The sequence below is a fragment of the Xenopus tropicalis genome, chromosome 8, assembly GCF_000004195.4.
Source record: "Xenopus tropicalis strain Nigerian chromosome 8, UCB_Xtro_10.0, whole genome shotgun sequence".
Lineage (NCBI taxonomy): Eukaryota > Metazoa > Chordata > Amphibia > Anura > Pipidae > Xenopus > Xenopus tropicalis.
The window spans coordinates 36,912,435-36,932,465 of record NC_030684.2 but is presented as its reverse complement, the minus strand read 5'-3'; the positions used below and the strand labels follow the sequence as shown (position 1 = coordinate 36,932,465).

General features: G+C 40.7%; 2 protein-coding genes across 2 annotated transcripts in view; one reads left to right on the top strand and one right to left on the bottom strand.

The window, feature by feature from the left end:
* Positions 1–19,559, bottom strand: part of LOC105948139 (phosphorylase b kinase regulatory subunit alpha, skeletal muscle isoform) — a 31,577-nt gene extending 12,018 nt beyond the window's left edge. The window contains exon 1 of the mRNA XM_031890666.1: positions 19,228–19,559. Within this exon, the coding sequence (XP_031746526.1) occupies positions 19,228–19,434 (207 nt within the window). The 5' untranslated portion in view covers positions 19,435–19,559. The remainder of the gene's footprint in view (positions 1–19,227) is intronic.
* LOC100496868 (cyclin-O protein B) lies at positions 9,922–11,841 on the top strand. Its single transcript, XM_002941599.5, has one exon. The coding sequence runs from the start codon at positions 9,934–9,936 to the stop codon at positions 11,278–11,280; it is 1,347 nt and encodes a 448-aa protein (XP_002941645.1). The 5' UTR covers positions 9,922–9,933; the 3' UTR covers positions 11,281–11,841.
* Positions 19,560–20,031: the final 472 nt, after the last annotated feature.

Below are 20,031 nucleotides of genomic sequence, written 5' to 3'. Positions count from 1 at the left end.
ACCCCTTACATGCCAGTTGCACCACCCAGTATAAACCAATAATCAATATTTGCACGTTGCACCTTTGAGTAAATGATCCCCAGTACTATGGGAGCAGAATCCATAGTGGGAGGGTGGGGGTGCCAGCAGGAAAGAAGAGGGGATGCAGTAAGAACTTGCTGAAATAGTGGAGGCAGGTTCAGAAATATATTTAATTAGATCCTGTTTAGAATATGGGCCTTAAATATTTGCCATTAGTCCTGACAGAACTATTCTATATATATTTACAACCTGATTTGTAATCATTATTTTGCTAAACTCCTCAAGCTCCCACTGGTGGACTTGATCGGGGTTTCGTGTCCTGTGCAAATTTACATTTAAAAAAATATTCTGTATGCATTAAAGGGTAAATCATCTGCCTTTTCTGTTTAGGGGGCAATAAACTGAAGAATGGTCATGCTAATTCAAAGGGATTAAAAATGGTGTTATGTAGTACAAAGGCACAGAATGTCCCAGCCCATTAACCCTTTTACTGCCAGCCATTTTGGTCAAAGCGGAACTTGTATTGCCAGACAGTTTTTGAACATTTTGCACTGTTTCACTTTAGGGGCCTTTCCTCGGGGGGACTTTTAGTTTACCAAGGAAAACAATATATCGTTTTTTTCAGAACAACCTAAGCTTTCAAAATATGGTAGAATTTTTGTGTAATTCCAATTCTGTAACAAGATATAGGCTTCTAAATGTCTAAAAATGCAAAAAAAATCAAATTTTCCATAATATAATCACACATACTAGAAACAAAAATTATTTTATGCACGAATATACAACTGATTTGGAAAGTCCCATGTCTCCTGAACGTGCCAATACCAAATATATATAGTTTTATGGAGATTTCTCACTTGTATAGGTCAAAAACTCCCAGCAGTACACTACCAAATTCCCAAAGCACTGCTCCAAAAAAACTGCATACTTTGGATTTCAAGGCCAAAATTCCACTAACAGAAGGTTTATCCCAGAAAATTGTACATTTTTGGAAAGAACAGATTCTGGGGAATACAGAATAGGCACAACTGTCTGTCTACTCCAAACTATCAAGTCGCAATGCTTTCCTAAAGTTATTGGTTTTTATCAAAATTTGTGATTTTTTTAAAAAATCGCTTCAAAGCTTCTAGTCTATAGTATCTTATCTCCTACAGGTCATAAAGTAACCAAATAAAACACCCTAAATATGAATGCCTGGGGTCCACTGAACAGTTTGATGCCCAATATGTATAGGTTTACCTAAGTATGTCGCATGTAGGGGCCCCAATGTGAACATACCCCATATGAACTGTCATTTCTGTCATTTCAGCTTCTGCAAAATCAACACATTTACATCATTATATGTGGGATGAAGCTAGTAAAAAGTACGCTCACCCCAGAAAGTCATATATTTTTGGAAAGTACACATTCCCCCGAATCTAAAATGGGTACCCATGTCTTTCTACTCCAAAGTACCAAGCCGCACAGCTTTTCTAAAGTTAGCAATTTTGATGACATTTCCAAAAATCCCCTCAAAGCTTCCACTTTGAAGCATCTTATCTCCCACATAGCATTAGGTACCAAGATAAAACACCCTGAATTTGAACGCCAGGGGTCCACTGAACAGTTTGATGCCCAATATGTATAGGTTTACCTAAGTATGTGGCATGTAGGGGCCCCAATGTGAACATACCCCCATATGAACTGTCATTTCTGTCATTTCAGCTCCTGCAAAATCAACACATTTACATTATTATATGTGGGATAAAGCTACAAAAAAGTACGCTCACCCCAGAAAGTCATATATTTTTGGAAAGTACACATTCCCCCGAATCTAAAATGGGTACCCATGTCTTTCTACTCCAAAGTACCAAGCCGCACAGCTTTTCTAAAGTTAGCAATTTTGATGACATTTCCAAAAATCCCCTCAAAGCTTCCATTTTGAAGCATCTTATCTCCCACATAGCATTAGGTACCAAGATAAAACACCCTGAATTTGAACACCAGGGGTCCACTGAACAGTTTGATGCCCAATATGTATAGGTTTACCCAAGTATGTGGCATGTAGGGGCCCGAATGTGAACATACCCCCATATGAACTGTCATTTCTGTCATTTCAGCTTCTGCAAAATCAACACATTTACATCATTATATGTGGGATAAAGCTAGTAAAAAGTATGCTCACCCCAGAAAGTCATATATTTTTGGAAAGTACACATTCCCCCGAATCTAAAATGGGTACCTATGTCTTTCTACTCCAAAGTACCAAGCCGCACAGCTTTTCTAAAGTTAGCAATTTTGATGACATTTCCAAAAATCCCCTCAAAGCTTCCACTTTGAAGCATCTTATCTCCCACATAGCATTAGGTACCAAGATAAAACACACTGAATTTGAACACCAGGGGTCCACTGAACAGTTTGATGCCCAATATGTATAGGTTTACCCAAGTATGTGGCATGTAGGGGCCCGAATGTGAACATACCCCCATATATACTGTCATTTCTGTCATTTCAGCTCCTGCAAAATCAACACATTTACATCATTATATGTGAGATAAAGCTACAAAAAAGTACGCTCACCCCAGAAAGCCATATATTTTTGGAAAGTACACATTCCCCCGAATCTAAAATGGGTACCCATGTCTTTCTACTCCAAAGTACCAAGCCGCACAGCTTTTCTAAAGTTAGCAATTTTGATGACATTTCCAAAAATCCCCTCAAAGCTTCCATTTTGAAGCATCTTATCTCCCACATAGCATTAGGTACCAAGATAAAACACCCTGAATTTGAACGCCAGGGGTCCACTGAACAGTTTGATGCCCAATATGTATAGGTTTACCTAAGTATGTGGCATGTAGGGGCCCCAATGTGAACATACCCCCATATATACTGTCATTTCTGTCATTTCAGCTCCTGCAAAATCAACACATTTACATCATTATATGTGGGATAAAGCTACAAAAAAGTACGCTCACCCCAGAAAGTCATATATTTTTGGAAAGTACACATTCCCCCGAATCTAAAATGGGTACCCATGTCTTTCTACTCCAAAGTACCAAGCCGCACAGCTTTTCTAAAGTTAGCAATTTTGATGACATTTCCAAAAATCCCCTCAAAGCTTCCACTTTGCAGCATCTTATCTCCCACATAGCATTAGGTACCAAGATAAAACACCCTGAATTTGAACACCAGGGGTCCACTGAACAGTTTGATGCCCAATATGTATAGGTTTACCCAAGTATGTGGCATGTAGGGGCCCGAATGTGAACATACCCCCATATATACTGTCATTTCTGTCATTTCAGCTCCTGCAAAATCAACACATTTACATCATTATATGTGAGATAAAGCTACAAAAAAGTACGCTCACCCCAGAAAGCCATATATTTTTGGAAAGTACACATTCCCCCGAATCTAAAATGGGTACCCATGTCTTTCTACTCCAAAGTACCAAGCCGCACAGCTTTTCTAAAGTTAGCAATTTTGATGACATTTCCAAAAATCCCCTCAAAGCTTCCACTTTGAAGCATCTTATCTCCCACATAGCATTAGGTACCAAGATAAAACACCCTGAATTTGAACGCCAGGGGTCCACTGAACAGTTTGATGCCCAATATGTATAGGTTTACCTAAGTATGTGGCATGTAGGGGCCCCAATGTGAACATACCCCCATATATACTGTCATTTCTGTCATTTCAGCTCATGCAAAATCAACACATTTACATCATTATATGTGGGATAAAGCTACAAAAAAGTACGCTCACCCCAGTAAGTCATATATTTTTGGAAAGTACACATTCCTCCGAATCTAAAATGGGTACCCATGTCTTTCTACTCCAAAGTACCAAGCCGCACAGCTTTTCTAAAGTTAGCAATTTTGATGACATTTCCAAAAATCCCCTCAAAGCTTCCACTTTGCAGCATCTTATCTCCCACATAGTGTTAGGTACCAAGATAAAACACCCTAAATTTGAACGCCAGGGGTCCACTGAACAGTTTGATGCCCAATATGTATAGGTTTACCTAAGTATGTGGCATGTAGGGGCCCCAATGGGAACATACCCCCATATGATCTATCATTTCAGCTCCTGCAAAATCAACACATTTACATCCTTTATGTGGGATAATGCTACAAAAAAAGTACATTCACCCCAGAAAGCCATATATTTTTGGAAAATACACATCCCCCCGAATCTATAATGGGTAAATATTTCTTATTGCTACAAAGTACCAAGCTGTAAAGCTTTCCTAAGTTTGCAGATTTATATGACATTTTCGAAAATCGCATAAAAATGTTGCAATTTGCCGCATTTATCTCTCACAATTTCTTGATAAAGATCAGATAAAGACAAATCACCCCAAAAAGGAACACCAGAGGTCTACTGAACAGTTTGATGCCCAATATGCATAGATATACCAAAGTCTGCGGTATGTACTGAACCCTAAATGAAAATAGCGCATAAGGATTTCTCGCCTGCCAGCTCAGCTTTTGCACACAGAGCCCCCTGTCAGTGTATTATGTGCCAAAACTTCCCCTAACCATACAGTGACCCCCAGAAAACCATATATTTTTGGAAAGTACACATTCTGACAAATCCAACAAGGGTAAAGAGTCCTTTCTACACCAAAGTACCAATCTGCAGAGCTTTCCTAAAGTTATTGGTTTTTATGACATTTCAGAAAATCGCCTAAAAATGTTGCAATTTGTCGCATTTATCTCACACAATTTCTTGCGTACAAAGGCAAGTCACCCCAAATAGGAACACCAGAGGCCTACTGAACAGTTTGATGCCCAATATGCATAGATATACCAAAGTCTGCAGTATGTACTGAACCCTAAATGAAAATAGCGCATAAGGATTTCTCGCCTGCCAGCTCAGCTTTTGCACACAGAGCCCCCTGTCAGTGTATTATGTGCCAAAACTTCCCCTAACTATACAGAGACCCCCACAAAACCATATATTTTTGGAAAGTACACATTCTGACAAATCCAACAAAGGTAAAGAGTCCTTTCTACACCAAAGTACCAAGCCGCAAAGCTTTCCTAAAGTTATCGGTTTTTATGACATTTCAGAAAATCGCCTAAAAATGTTGCAATTTGCCGCATTTATCTCACACAATTTCTTGCGTACAAAGGCAAGTCACCCCAAATAGGAACACCAGAGGCCTACTGAACAGTTTGATGCCCAATATGCATAGATATACCAAAGTCTGCGGTATGTACTGAACCCTAAATGAAAATAGCGCATAAGGATTTCTCGCCTGCCAGCTCAGCTTTTGCACACAGAGCCCCCTGTCAGTGTATTATGTGCCAAAACTTCCCCTAACTATACAGAGACCCCCACAAAACCATATATTTTTGGAAAGTACACATTCTGACAAATCCAACAAAGGTAAAGAGTCCTTTCTACACCAAAGTACCAAGCCGCAAAGCTTTCCTAAAGTTATCGGTTTTTATGACATTTCAGAAAATCGCCTAAAAATGTTGCAATTTGCCGCATTTATCTCACACAATTTCTTGCGTACAAAGGCAAGTCACCCCAAATAGGAACACCAGAGGCCTACTGAACAGTTTGATGCCCAATATGCATAGATATACCAAAGTCTGCGGTATGTACTGAACCCTAAATGAAAATAGCGCATAAGGATTTCTCGCCTGCCAGCTCAGCTTTTGCACACAGAGCCCCCTGTCAGTGTATTATGTGCCAAAACTTCCCCTAACTATACAGATCCCCCACAAAACCATATATTTTTGGAAAGTACACATTCTGACAAATCCAACAAGGGTAAAGAGTCCTTTCTACACCAAAGTACCAATCTGCAGAGCTTTCCTAAAGTTATTGGTTTTTATGACATTTCAGAAAATTGCCTAAAAATGTTGCAATTTGTCGCATTTATCTCACACAATTTCTTGCGTACAAAGGCAAGTCACCCCAAATAGGAACACCAGAGGCCTACTGAACAGTTTGATGCCCAATATGCATAGATATACCAAAGTCTGCAGTATGTACTGAACCCTAAATGAAAATAGCGCATAAGGATTTCTCGCCTGCCAGCTCAGCTTTTGCACACAGAGCCCCCTGTCAGTGTATTATGTGCCAAAACTTCCCCTAACTATACAGAGACCCCCACAAAACCATATATTTTTGGAAAGTACACATTCTGACAAATCCAACAAGGGTAAAGAGTCCTTTCTACACCAAAGTACCAAGCCGCAAAGCTTTCCTAAAGTTATCGGTTTTTATGAGATTTCAGAAAATCGCCTAAAAATGTTGCAATTTGCCGCATTTATCTCACACAATTTCTTGCGTACAAAGGCAAGTCACCCCAAATAGGAACACCAGAGGTCTACTGAACAGATTGATGCCCAATATGCATAGATATACCAAAGTCTGCGGTATGTACTGAACCCTAAATGAAAATAGCGCATAAGGATTTCTCGCCTGCCAGCTCAGCTTTTGCACACAGAGCCCCCTGACAGCCTATTATATGCAGTAAGACCCCCAAACTACACAGGGACCCCCAGAAAACCATATATTTTTGGAAAGTACACATTCTGACAAATCCAACAAGGGTAAAGTTATTTTTGTACACCAAAGTTACACCTGGCAAAGCTACGCTAAAAACAGATCAGGAACACTTATATAGGGATAAAATGTGATAAAACCACAAAAATTGTGCAAATCAGTGAAACAACAAAATAAGTTACATGACAGTGTAATTAGTGGCCAGAATATCTGATCCAATAGTTACGCTGTCAAAATAAACAGTTTTTAGGTAAAAGAAAATAAAAACAAAGTGGTAAAATGAAAAAAAAAAAAAAAAAAAAGCAAAACAAAAAAAACCCAAAGTGTTTGTGTATACATGTGTGTACATGTGTAAAAGTTGTGTGATAGTGTGTAAGTGTGTATATGAGTGTAAATAAGTGTATAAAAGTGTGAAAAATGAAAAAAAAAAAAAAAAAAAAAAAAAATAAAAAAATGCTAAAATGTGTGCTGTAAGTGTGTGTAAATGTATGTAAGTGTGTATAAATGTATGTATAAGTGTGTAAAAGTGTGTAAAAGTGTGTAAATGCAATAAAAAAAAAAAGTCCTTACCTGTTCCTGAAGACCGATCGCCTCCTTCGTCATTCGGGCCTGCGCTGGGGGAGAGAGAGGAAGCAGGAAGCAGCAGATGCGATGCGATCGCATCTGCTGCTTCCTGGAGGGTCCTGCGAGCGATCGGCTCGCAGGACCCTGATGACAGCCCCCCTGGCACATTGCCCAGGGGGGCTGTCATTGTTAGAAGCCCTCTGCAGCGGCGGCACATGCCGCCGCTGCAGAGGGCAGCGCTTAAACGCCAACGACGTATGAGACACGTCGTTGGCGTTTAAGCCCTTTTACTGCCAGCACGTATGCCATACGTGCTTGGCAGTAAAAGAGTTAACCCCTCAGCAGCCACAATGTTTACAAGATAAGTAGAGGTTATTGGATTTTAAGGTTCCCTGACCAGGCCCAACTGCCCCTATAAAGTAGAACGTTCTATTTCAGTTCCAGTCTAACAAATGTTTCCTTCATTCATTCTGAGTTTGTTATGGTTATATTAATCCCCAAATCTGCATGGAATATTATATGTGGCACTACTGACTGCTCACCCACACTGTTTAACATGAATACAATTCTCTGTAAAGCTATTCTTATCACAGATGCATAGAAAAACCAGAACTGTATATTTAGCATTTCACCTCAAATCTAACATTAAAAAAACTTTACTTTTATATTCAGTGAAAGTACAAATGTTTTTTTTAAGAAAAAATATTGAATATATATTTCATATTTGTTTATTTTGCTCTGTCACTAATTTTGAACACTTGTTTTAAAACAGAGGTCTCCTCCAGCCATTGGCGGAACATTAACTTCACCTCCCCTGCACGCACACCACGTTGCATTCTTAGAAGGGGAGGACCTAAGCTGCTGGCAGTGATTGGGCCTGGGTTGGCAAAGCTCACAAGGGGCGGGGCCCACCAGGTTTTTTTCCGGTGTCCCTCCAGCCCAGTCCGACCCTGACTGCAACTTGTTTTTCTGGCACAGGAGGCAGTGGGACAGCAACAAAATAAAACCCCATCCCTTATTGTGTGTAATACTCAGAAATGCTAATATTCCCCACACCATACAAATCTGATAGTGCCATAGTGGAACATTAGAACAAAATTACATGAATGAGAAAGAATAGGAAGAGCCAGATTACAATCACTGGGGGGTGCCTACCATTTGGCACCTCCCAATGATTTAAACTTTCCTTTAATACTTACAGTACTTCTGACTTATCATTTGGCCCTTATACACTTTTCACTCTCTATATTACCCACTATATAGACTGCTGCCAGTGGCGTCACTATATAGGAAGCAGACCCTTCAGTTGCTGAAGGGTCAGTGACAGGGGTGCCAGGCAGTGGGGTCTGCTTCCTCTATAATATAATATAATATCACCCCTTTCCCAGCCAATCATCTACCTGAGAGTGAGGGTGGGAGCTGGGGATATGGTCAGGCAGGAGGGTGGAAAGTCGGGTAGAGGATCCGTGTAGGATTGGCTGAGAATGGAGGTTTTTTTTGTGGGGGAGCCCTGGTAGCTTGTAGTTAAAACATTGATCAAGGCAGTATCAAAGCAGCACTTGACCCAGACAGAAAAGTGGACACTAAAGGTGCCCATACACGTGAAGATTTGCTTGCTTGGCAAGGTTGCCAAGCGAGTGGATCTTCACCCGATATCCCCACATACGGCTGGGCGATATCGGGGAACATGTAGGCTAAATTCGATCGTTTGGCCCTGGGGAATTATTATGGCGGCAATGGGGCAGTCGGTTCGGGGATCGCATCAACGAGCCGATGCAGTGCCCAATCCGACTAAATCTTTTAACCTGCCTGATAGATGTCTGGCCAATTTCAGGCCAAATATCGGTCGGGCATGCCCCTTGTTCCTGTCCCTACATGGGCCGATAAGCTGCCGAATCAGTCCAAGGGACGGATATCGGCAGCTACAATCGGCCCATGTATGGCCCCCTTAAGAAACAGAACCTTGCACAACAACCTATAGCTAATCACTGGCTGAAGGCTTGGTATGATCCCACCACATTTAAATGCCTATTAATCACATGCCTAGGCAGTCAAGGGGAGGTTACCTGGAAAAGTCTTTGCTTAAATGAGTGGCTTTCTGGATACATGAAATAGATTGTGTGGCACCCAAAGGGCTCACTGGGCAGTTACAATTAAGCTGCTTTTTAGTTTTAAAAAAATATATATGTATATCCTCCCCTATTATCTGTAGGTTGCTGCAAAAAAAATTATTTTGTGTGTGGAAAGTTTTTATTTTTTTTATAGATCTTTGGTACAAGTAACATATTGTGAACGACTGTAATGAATCTACTGTTTTGGTTATGGACTAAAGTGTCCCATATATGGGTGACACCTAGTGGTGGTTTGGGAGTAACACATAAAGATATCCACTGACATGACAAAGAACTGATCAGCTTTATTTGGTAAGTTTTGGCATCATTTGGCGCTGAAATCCATCGGGGGGGGGGGGGTGTTTAAACTGTAATAGTAATGGTATATGAGATCTATGAAAAAAGGTTGAAATATTGAAACTCATTCTGTTCATGATGCAAAATAAAGAACACATTAAAATATTAGAAGACACACCTTGGAGTTCCATGAGCTGTATAAATGATAATGAAAATCAAAATCCTGGATAGTTAGCACTCGGCTGAAGTACAAGGCAAGGCACTAGAAATAAAGGAGAAGTTAACTGTCAGAGCAACTCATGGATTTGTACTTCAGATTCAGCCTATCAGTTGTTTACATGTCCAGCCAATCAGGGAAGAACAGAGGTGACTTGTGGTTAACAGATCGTTGGTCCCAACAGTCTTTTGTGACAGTTGGTGAGAGAGGAGCTAAATGATGGAGACTCTGAGCGTTGGCATGCGAAAAAGAAGAAGAGAAGAAGAAGAAGAGCAAGAAGAGGAGATCATTTCCCCTGGGTGCAGCCCTGAATTCAAAAGGGCCAAGCCCCAGGGTGATCTGCGTGGGACCAGCACCCCTACAGCTGAGGAACCGGTGCCAGAGGGGGAGCCATGGAACACCCTGACCAACCTGGCTGATGCCCTGCAGACCTTCAGGGAGTATGGAGAGGAGTGTTACCTCTATAAAAAAGGCCTGGAGGGAGATTATCAGATGGAAATTTTCCTAGAAAATCAAAAGGAAATAAATGCTGCATCCTGGAACCACATCACCACCCTAATGATTAATGTGCACAGGTACCTGAGATTGGACTTTCAGACCCTGTGCCTGGGTATCAACTTCCTGGAGCGGTATGTGTCCTGCACTCCTACTGACCCCGACACCCTAACAAGAGTGGGAGCCACTTGCCTCTACATGGCTTACAAAGTGGCTGAATTACGGTACCCCCTCCCCCCCAAGCTCTTCCTACCTCTGTTTGACTACAGAATGACACCAGCTGAAATGCGTCACCTGGAGAGAACCATCCTAAGGAAGTTGCTGTTTCGCCTGGGGGTACCAACCATCGATTTCTTTTTGGAGCACTTCTCCCTGTTGAGACTGACCAAGGAGGAGTGTTCCCCTGCCCAGCTCACAAGAGCAGCCAAAAGCCTAACAGCTGCCCGAGGCATTGCAGCACTGTGCCTGAACCAACATCATGAGTTCTACATGCACCAACCATCTCTCATGGCACTGTGCTGCCTCAATGTGGCAGATAAAATCTATTGTTATAACAACCCTGTCAAAGTGGCCCCCACTGACTACCCAGAACACCAAATTGAGGAGTGCATGGAAAAGATCTGCCATCTAGTCTCTATAGGCCACTATTTTTTACGTCCGCTGCTGCCAGGAGTTTATCCAGCAATCTTTCCAGCTTTTAATCCTCCCACCACAAGGCCTGCAGCAACACCTACCAACCAACATCTACCTGAAGGCAGAGAGAGAACACCAGAGGTGGCATCAACATCCAGGGACACAGCAGGTTCCCAGCACTTAGAGATGGCAGAAAGATCCAGCCATTCTCAGGACATGGAAGGGGCCGGTTATGTGCTACACAACACATACTGGCCCACTGATCCATACAGGCAAGTATACATGCACCCCTACATGCCAACACCTCCATACTGGCACCCATACATGCCCCCAGATTCCTACTGGCACCCATACATGCCCCCAGATTCCTACTGGCACCCATACATGCATACACTGCCGTACCTTCACCCATATGGATACATATTTCCTTACTGATAGACACACGCACACACTGAGGCCTACATGTCCATACTACTTACCATTTAATACAAGTGACAGTATTGGGGATCACTATTTCTGGACCATGGGGGGGTGACATTGCCAGGGCACCCAGTACCATCATCAAGCAGAGCTGTCACTTTCCATACATTCTTAATTACCTTTGAACACATTTCCCTACAGACAAACAGAGGCAAACATGTATTTATCCATTACTGTACATTTATTAACTCTTTCAAAGCTCCATAAGGCGTATTGATCCTGGGAATAATTCCGATTGCCATTTAGGAGTCAGGAAGGAATTTTTGCCTCTAGTGAAGCAGATTGGCCCAAGCTTCTCTCTAGGTTTTTTGCCTTCCTTGGGATCAAACAGCCCTATGTGGTGGGGTTACCAGACCCTCTGGTGATGGGAGGACACGTATAGAAGGTGCATTTATATTGCAGCGTGCAGCTCTTTCTATATGTGCCCTCTGATTTCCAGTGATCTGATAACCCTACAGTGAGCATCACATTTCATAAATTATATTTTTAATAAAGCTGTGATCTTCACATATTTAACATAAAGTTGTTGTCTGCATCATTATTTATGGGTTCGGTGAACCAAATTAATAGGTATATTAGTATTAGTTAGATATATTAGTATTAGAAGGTATATTAGCTGGGTAATAAATGGTCTTATGTAGTAACAGAGCAGTGCCATTCCTTCTATGAGGCAGACTTAATACCCTTGATACCCTTAATATCTTTGGAAGGGCTCAGAAATTTTAATAGATTATAATAATAAAATAAATCTTAATGTGTGATTAACATCATTGTTTCCCTTTACAATCTGCCTAAGGAAAATATTAGTGGGGGGGGGGGACCCAGCATTTTGACAATCCCCAGTGTAATAGACTTTACATATCCTTTAATGGGCACACTGCCAACAGTGATAATAGTACCCTCGTGTATTTAGTGCCAAATTTTGCAGAATGTGGTAGGTAAGTTGTGGTAAGGTATGACTATGGGCATCTCAGCTGCTGTAAAGCATGCCTGGTTGGACAGCTGTCATTTCCAGTATAATCTCCTCACCTCGTCAGTCTGCAACTCCAGTTGGGTCTTTAGGAGGCCTAAAGAAAGACGGGCACTCCCCAGAATAGCTGGCCCTGGGTAATACACTAGCAGTTTTTAAAACTATTATCCCTTTAAAAGTGTTAAGGCTTGAAGCGACTTGCTAGTCAAATCATAGCCACATGTAGAAGCACCAGTATGCTCAAGGCCTTTGTGAATTGCACATGGAGTGATGCTGGGCCAATGCGCCATAGAAAAAACTGAAATTGCCCTTCTAGTTTAAACAAGAGCTGGTACAAATGCTTTTTAGGGTCCCAGATTAACCAATCTATGCTTTGCGCCCATCTATGCACTGAACATGACTTCTGCCTGAGGGTTTACAATAAAACTCTATGGTCAGTTCTGAGAGAGATTTGTCTGCAGTAAGAGGTAATGTACATGGCAGCCACAACACATTTTGGGACTTGCATAGGCAATGTAATAGAAACGGATGTTTTACCTTTTTACAAAATATGCCAATACAAATGCAGGGAGGCTGGGTATTTCCTGATAATCGTGTTTTACCAGAGATAATTCTCAGTATTGTCTATGTCAGGGTATTTTCTGGCGTTAAGTAGCCGTGACAAGTAGCTGCTACTAAGTAGCTCGGTGTATCTTCACCCTAAGAGTGATGGCACACAGTAAGACTTATTGCCGATGGTTAAATCTGCACTATCGTGCGCAACAAATCTCCCAAAAATGACTTACTAAAGTATAACATTAAGATCACTGCAAGTAAAGCCTATTACTCATGGTGGTCTGGCTTAATTGTTGGAAATTGCCTCCCTTGGCATTTTCTAACTTTTAAAGAACTTTTGTGTTTCAATAAAAACAGTATTATTCAGGGAAAATATACATACAAATTGCTGATAACATTGCTAGAGAATTATCAACGTGGCTCATCTCCCAACAGTGCAATTTGCAAATTTTGCCGTTTCTTTACCCAGAATTCCCAGCGTAATAGGAGATGCCTCCATGACAATCTGGGCACAATGCACAAATATTAAGCAGATTGCAGCTTATGTTTATATTAAATATGAAGCATTATGTATCCTTTCCAGAGGCCCGTGCATGTCTCATTCTGCAGAGGCATAATGCAAAATGGTGTTAAGACTGACCAATAATATATATATATATATATATATATATATATATATATATTACCAAACATAAAACTTTTATGTCTATTTGGATAAATTATCACAAGGTCAAAAAACGGTATAGAATTCACTAACGCACAATATGAAGTAACAATCCATGTATGGATGGAGTGGTAAAATAAACAGGGACAAAATAAAAATTTCTCAAAACAAAAATGGGGAGAAATAATTAAAATGAAACCAGCATCAGAAAGAATTCAGAGAAAGCCCTAAAACGGGCAAATCCTATGTGCAGCCCACTAGAACTTGCTGAACCATAATTTTCAGCCTCCATCAACCACATCTGTAGGGCGGCAGGTTTTCCATTATTTCCCTAAAATGGTATGTTTGTACACATACACGGAAGATAATGGACACATTTGAACAATATGAAGCTATCTTGCATTAGAATCCTATTGGCCAAGGCCTACAATGATGGCTGCATGTGATTTGATTGCTGGCTTAAGGGACAAACATTTAGATCTGCCCAATTCACCCACACTGTGTGTGTGATTAAACTGGATAAAGATCCACTTGTCTGGTGACTTGGCCATACCAGAAAAACATTAAACATATGGCTTTTACTCATCTAAAGGGGTTGTTCACCTTTAAATGAACTTTTAGTATGTTCTAGAGGGTTAGTATGGGTAGAGGGTTTTAGTATGTTGTAGCGGGCTATTCCAAAACAATTTGCAATTGGTCTTCTTTTTTAGTTTTGTAAATATTTAGCTATTTGTTCAGCATATCTCTAGTTTGGAATTTTAGCAACTAACTGGTTGCTAGGATCTAAATTACCCTAGCAACCAGGCAGTAGATTGAATGAGAAACTGGAATATGAACAGGAAAGGCCTGAACAGAAAGTAATAAAAAAACAACAATAAAATTGTAGCCTCAGAAAGTAATAGTTTTTTGGCCGATCGGGGTCAGTAACACAAGACAAAAATGTGATTATCAATGAAAAAAAATAGTGTCGCTGCCATTTCTCACATGACATTAAAGGACAAGGAAAGGGAGAGTCACTGAGGTGTGGCAAGTTATCTGCCCCCCTCCTCCAGTGATTTTAGTAGCCACTTATTTCAGACCCCAGCAGCACCCCTCATTGTTTTCCAGAAATTCACAGCCCCAGGTACTATTCATTTGCTATACTCTTCCAATGTCCCAGCACGCTGTACACTTGTAGATCACTGAATTCAGCAAAGATTTCACTCCTGCACATGTGATCACCTAGGCCTAGGGTAATGCAGGGGATGCAGGGGCACCATAGAAGCAGGGAGAGAAGTAAAGTACCCAGGGACAGTGCTTTTATGGGAAAAAAGAGTGGCAGCCTGTGGTCTGAGGTTACCGACTAGAATCAAAGACAGGATGGCAACTTGGCACCTCCCAATGATTCTACCTTTCTCCTATTTGATTTTATTCAGATTTGCAGAAACTAAAAATTTAGCTACTGTGAACATTGCTGGGATTTGTTTAAATCCTGGATCTGGTGCATCCATAAATGTCACACAGGAACAGAATTTTAAGTGCTAACTTCAAGTGTACAATGGTATAACTGATCTGGTCTTCCTTCCATCAAGATATGTACAGTTGCTTTAGGAGTTCAATTGCTATAGAACAATTTCATTTTTACTGCAATTTGGTAACTACACTGGGATTAACAGTACCAAGTCCCTCTGCCAGCTATGCTGGTTATTAGACATTCTTCTTTTACTCTATGTCTAAGAACAATTAATCTTCTTTTACATTTTCATATTTAAACTGATTGTGCTGCATAACTTTTTCAGTTGTATAGGGTATACGTATATTCCTTTTATGTTAGATTTTTACTTTGAAACGATCAATGACACCTTCCTCCACAGGAAGCTGTGTGCCAGAGTTGTGCCAAAGTATACTTTCCTTGAACAATTTAATTTGTTTTGCGTGTCTGTTTCTTTAAATATATTCTTTCACTAGGATATGCAGAAGTATCAGGATCATATAACAGTTCCAAAATCCTTATGTAAAAATCATGTTAGAAAGCACTGCTAGTGTCTGGACTTGAAGACTAGTGCTGATAATTGCACATCTTACCCATTACTTTGGTTACAGAACAGCAGCAAATGATAGGAAAGAGGGCAGAGAAAAGGGATATGGGTATTTGCAGAAGTCTGTCATCCTTAACATTTGTGCTTCAGATGTTACCATTTATTTTCACATTAAGGGTCAGATTTCATATGGACATGTTTTTGGCTTTGCATCAGCTAAACTTCATTAACTCTTACTGCATACAGGAACTACATAATCCACAATGCATTGCACTGTAATGGAGAACAGGGGGCTAAGCTTAGGTAACGGTTTCAAACCATATTATTACATTAAAATGCATATCATAAAAAAAGGCATATTTTTCAATTGATATATATTGCAAAGTTGTTTAAACTATGTTTGCTTTTTAAAAAGTTTAAGTTGTTTTTTAGTACAGTTCCCATTTAATCACAACTTTCTTGTTCAGATGCTTGGGAGAAAATACAAACTCTGTCATCTTTGAAAAATAAACCCAAAAAACTTGATGGCTGTGTGTGTCTTCAGACTAAATTACTACAAAAATGTATGTCATACCCAATATGTAAGGAACCTAGAGATATGGAGCTTTAGATAGTAGGCCTCAAACCTGCATTAAATGCTGTAGTATTAGCTACCAACCTGCACACAGATTTACTACTCTCTCCCTGGTGCATATAAAAAGAAGCTATGCATCTACTATGGTTTAGTTCTTTGGATACAAAATCTTATGTGTGCACCGTTCTCCTAGGTCCTTTCAAAGTGGTTTAACTCTACAAAATAAGGTTTTTCACCCCAACATAACTTGTTTAAAAAATAAATGTCTCTATTACATGCAATAGATAAACTACGCATATGCCTTCTTGATCGCAGGGGCTTGGATCCTCCTCTAGAGAAGGGGTAACTATGCAGAGACAGAGATCGGCAGTAGGAAAAGGGAAATCAACTTCAGTAAAGGTGGCCCATACACGGGCAGATCTAGACTGCCAATTTGGGTTCTTCAGATCGATTAGGCAGCTTATCTGCCCATTTATGTGCATCCCTGAAGAGCCTACCCAACCGATATCCGACCTAAAATTGATGCGGTCAGACTGGGGATGGCAGGGTACTGTACCTGTCATTGAAATTCAATCATTTGTTTCAAACGATTGGGTTACACCAAATACCACCCACCTTAGGTGGGCATATCGGTAGAAAGAACTGCTCGTTTGGTGACCTTGCCAAACAAGTGGATCTTTTAGTGTATGGCCACCTCTAGGCTCAAGTGCTTCTGTGCATTCCTAGTCTAGTCCTTACTCACTTGCATACTATTAATCTATGGGCACGCAACAGAAATAATATTATACAAATGATGAGGAAACTGGTGCATGTGCAACATGAACACACTGCTGCCACTGTCGATCTCTATCTCTGCATTTGTTCTATGTAATATAAATGCTGTATTTAAATAAAAAACACTAAAAAAAACATTCAAGTGATTTTGTTTTTTAAGTCTCACCGCTTTGATATAACTGAAAAAGTTGCATATTCCCTTTAAGTGGCCTGTAAAACTAGGCTATGCCCAAAATACATAATATTCACCTAACTTTTAAACACTCTGCCCTATATGTAAAAAGCAGAATAGTGTTATTCAGTAATACATATACTTTTATTTCAATGGGATTTTGCTTGACATGAATATGCATGTACATGGGATGGTACAAAGTAGTGAGAGGCTGACTTCCCAGCATGAACAGCAGTGCTTTTGTTAACAATAGACAGTTTGCCCACTGATGCCATCTGGCTGACGATAGCAGCCAATAACCATAGACAAAAACCAGGGTGTGGATACCATGAAACACACATTGTGCCATTCCTTTTTCCTGTCACAATTACTTTCCACGGGTAGGTTACTATAACATGCTTGATGTACAGTGGCTTGCAAAAGTATTCGGCCCCCTTGAACTTTTCCACATTTTGTCACATTACAGCCACAAACATGAATCAATTTTATTGGAATTCCATGTGAAAGACCAATACAAAATGGCGTACACGTGAGAAGTGGAAGGAAAATCATACATGATTCCAAACATTTTTTACAAATAAATAACTGCAAAGTGGGGTGTGCGTAATTATTCAGCCCCCTGAGTCAATACTTTGTAGAATCACCTTTTGCTGCAATTCCAGCTGCCAGTCTTTTAGGGTATGTCTCTACCAGCTTTGCACATCTACAGACTGAAATCCTTGCCCATTCTTCTTTGCAAAACAGCTCCAGCTCAGTCAGATTAGATGGACAGCGTTTGTGAACAGCAGTTTTCAGATCTTGCCACAGATTCTCAATTGGATTTAGATCTGGGCTGTGACTGGGCCATTCTAACACATGGATATGTTTTGTTTTAAACCATTCCATTGTTGCCCTGGCTTTATGTTTAGGGTCGTTGTCCTGCTGGAAGGTGAACCTCCGCCCCAGTCTCAAGTCTTTTGCAGACTCCAAGAGGTTTTCTTCCAAGATTGCCCTGTATTTGGCTCCATCCATCTTCCCATCAACTCTGACCAGCTTCCCTGTCCCTGCTGAAGAGAAGCCCCCCCAGAGCATGATGCTGCCACCACCATATGTGACAGTGGGGATGGTGTGTTCAGAGTGATGTGCAGTGTTAGTTTTCCGCCACACATAGCGTTTTGCATTTTGGCCAAAAAGTTCCATTTTGGTCTCATCTGACCAGAGCACCTTCTTCCAGATGTTTGCTGTGTCCCCCACATGGCATGTGGCAAACTGCAAACGGGACTTCTTATGGTTTTCTGTTAACAATGGCTTTCTTCTTGCCACTCTTCCATAAAGGCCAACTTTGTGCAGTGCACGGCTAATAGTTGTCCTATGGACAGATTCCCCCACCTGAGCTGTAGATCTCTGCAGCTCCCCCAGAGTCACCATGGGCCTCTTGGCTGCATTTCTGATCAGCGCTCTCCTTGTTCAGCCTGTGAGTTTAGGTGGACGGCCTTGTCTTGGTAGGTTTACAGTTGTGCCATACTCCTTCGCTTGAACAGGGCTCCGTGGGATGTTCAAGGCTTTGGAAATCTTTTTGTAGCCTAAGCCTGCTTTAAATTTCTCAATAACTTTATCCCTGACCTGTCTGGTGTGTTCTTTGGGCTTCATGGTGTTGTTGCTCCCAATATTCTCTTAGACAACCTCTGAGGCCGTCACAGAGCAGCTGTATTTGTACTGACATTAGATTACACACAGGTGCACTCTATTTAGTCATTAGCACTCATCAGGCAATGTCTATGGGCAACTGACTGCACTCAGACCAAAGGGGGCTGAATAATTACGCACACCCCACTTTGCAGTTATTTATTTGTAAAAAATGTTTGGAATCATGTATGATTTTCGTTCCACTTCTCACGTGTACACCACTTTGTATTGGTCTTTCACGTGGAATTCCAATAAAATTGATTCATGTTTGTGGCTGTAATATGACAAAATGTGGAAAAGGTCAAGGGGGCCGAATACTTTTGCAAGCCACTGTAGATTAAATTTCAGATAAGGATAAAATAAAGAATACATTATGGATTTACACTCAACTGATATGGGCTTTGATAATGGTAAAGCAATGTTGTCCCCTGGATGGGTGGGCATGTGCTTATTCCGTTTGTTACTCAGCTAATATGGTAACTAAGATCCAGCCATAGTGGAAATCCTTACCTGCTCCTGACAGAACAGTTCATTTGCAATATGCACAATCTTTTCCACGTGGATGATACCCCCAACACTCTGGATATCTACATCAGCAAGCATGGTCAGCACCAAAATAGCTTCCACTAGGAGCTGGCGGTACTCTGGCTGAGGCACACGATTCAAAACAGATTCCACATGGGCAGAAAACTTCAGCTCACCCGGTGTCATCTGCATCAAAGAAGGAGAGGGACATTTATCAGCAGTAAAGTATAAAACACTGATAATAAAGATCAGGGGAGTGTTGCTGATAAACTTGTCATGTGACCAGCAGCATTGATAACACAAAAATTGTTGTAAAATATAAAGAATGATCTTCTTAACCACAGCATTTTTATGGAAAAAGAGTACCCTCACTTTTGCGGCTTCTCTGGTGGATCATGGCTGATAAAAATGCAATATATTAATTTTAGTTAAACTAATGGTTTGAGGAACTCTCACCTCACTGGTACTTGATGATGGTAAAGCAAAACCTTCCACAGACAATCCATGGCACTAATGATAAACAAACAAATAATATGCTCCACCTTTTGCAGGATTAGTCAAACTTTCTGGTCCATATCTCTCAATGCAATGTCATGAGATCTGTCGCTATATTATCTGGCGTGCCTCCTTCTCTGTATGTGGCAGCTGCTGGGACTTTATGCACAGTATAACTATAGTCCAGTGCAAATGACTTTGGCATATGTACCATTTATATATTGTGGGTTTGTATTTCCATTTAAGGAAGCCATGCAAAAATATGTGTATTGTATCACTGGATTTCTTAATGAA

Coding starts and splice junctions, on each gene's coding strand:
- LOC100496868 (XM_002941599.5), top strand. CDS start 9,934: ATGATGGAGACTCTGAGCGTTGGCATGCGAAAAAGAAGAAGAGAAGAA.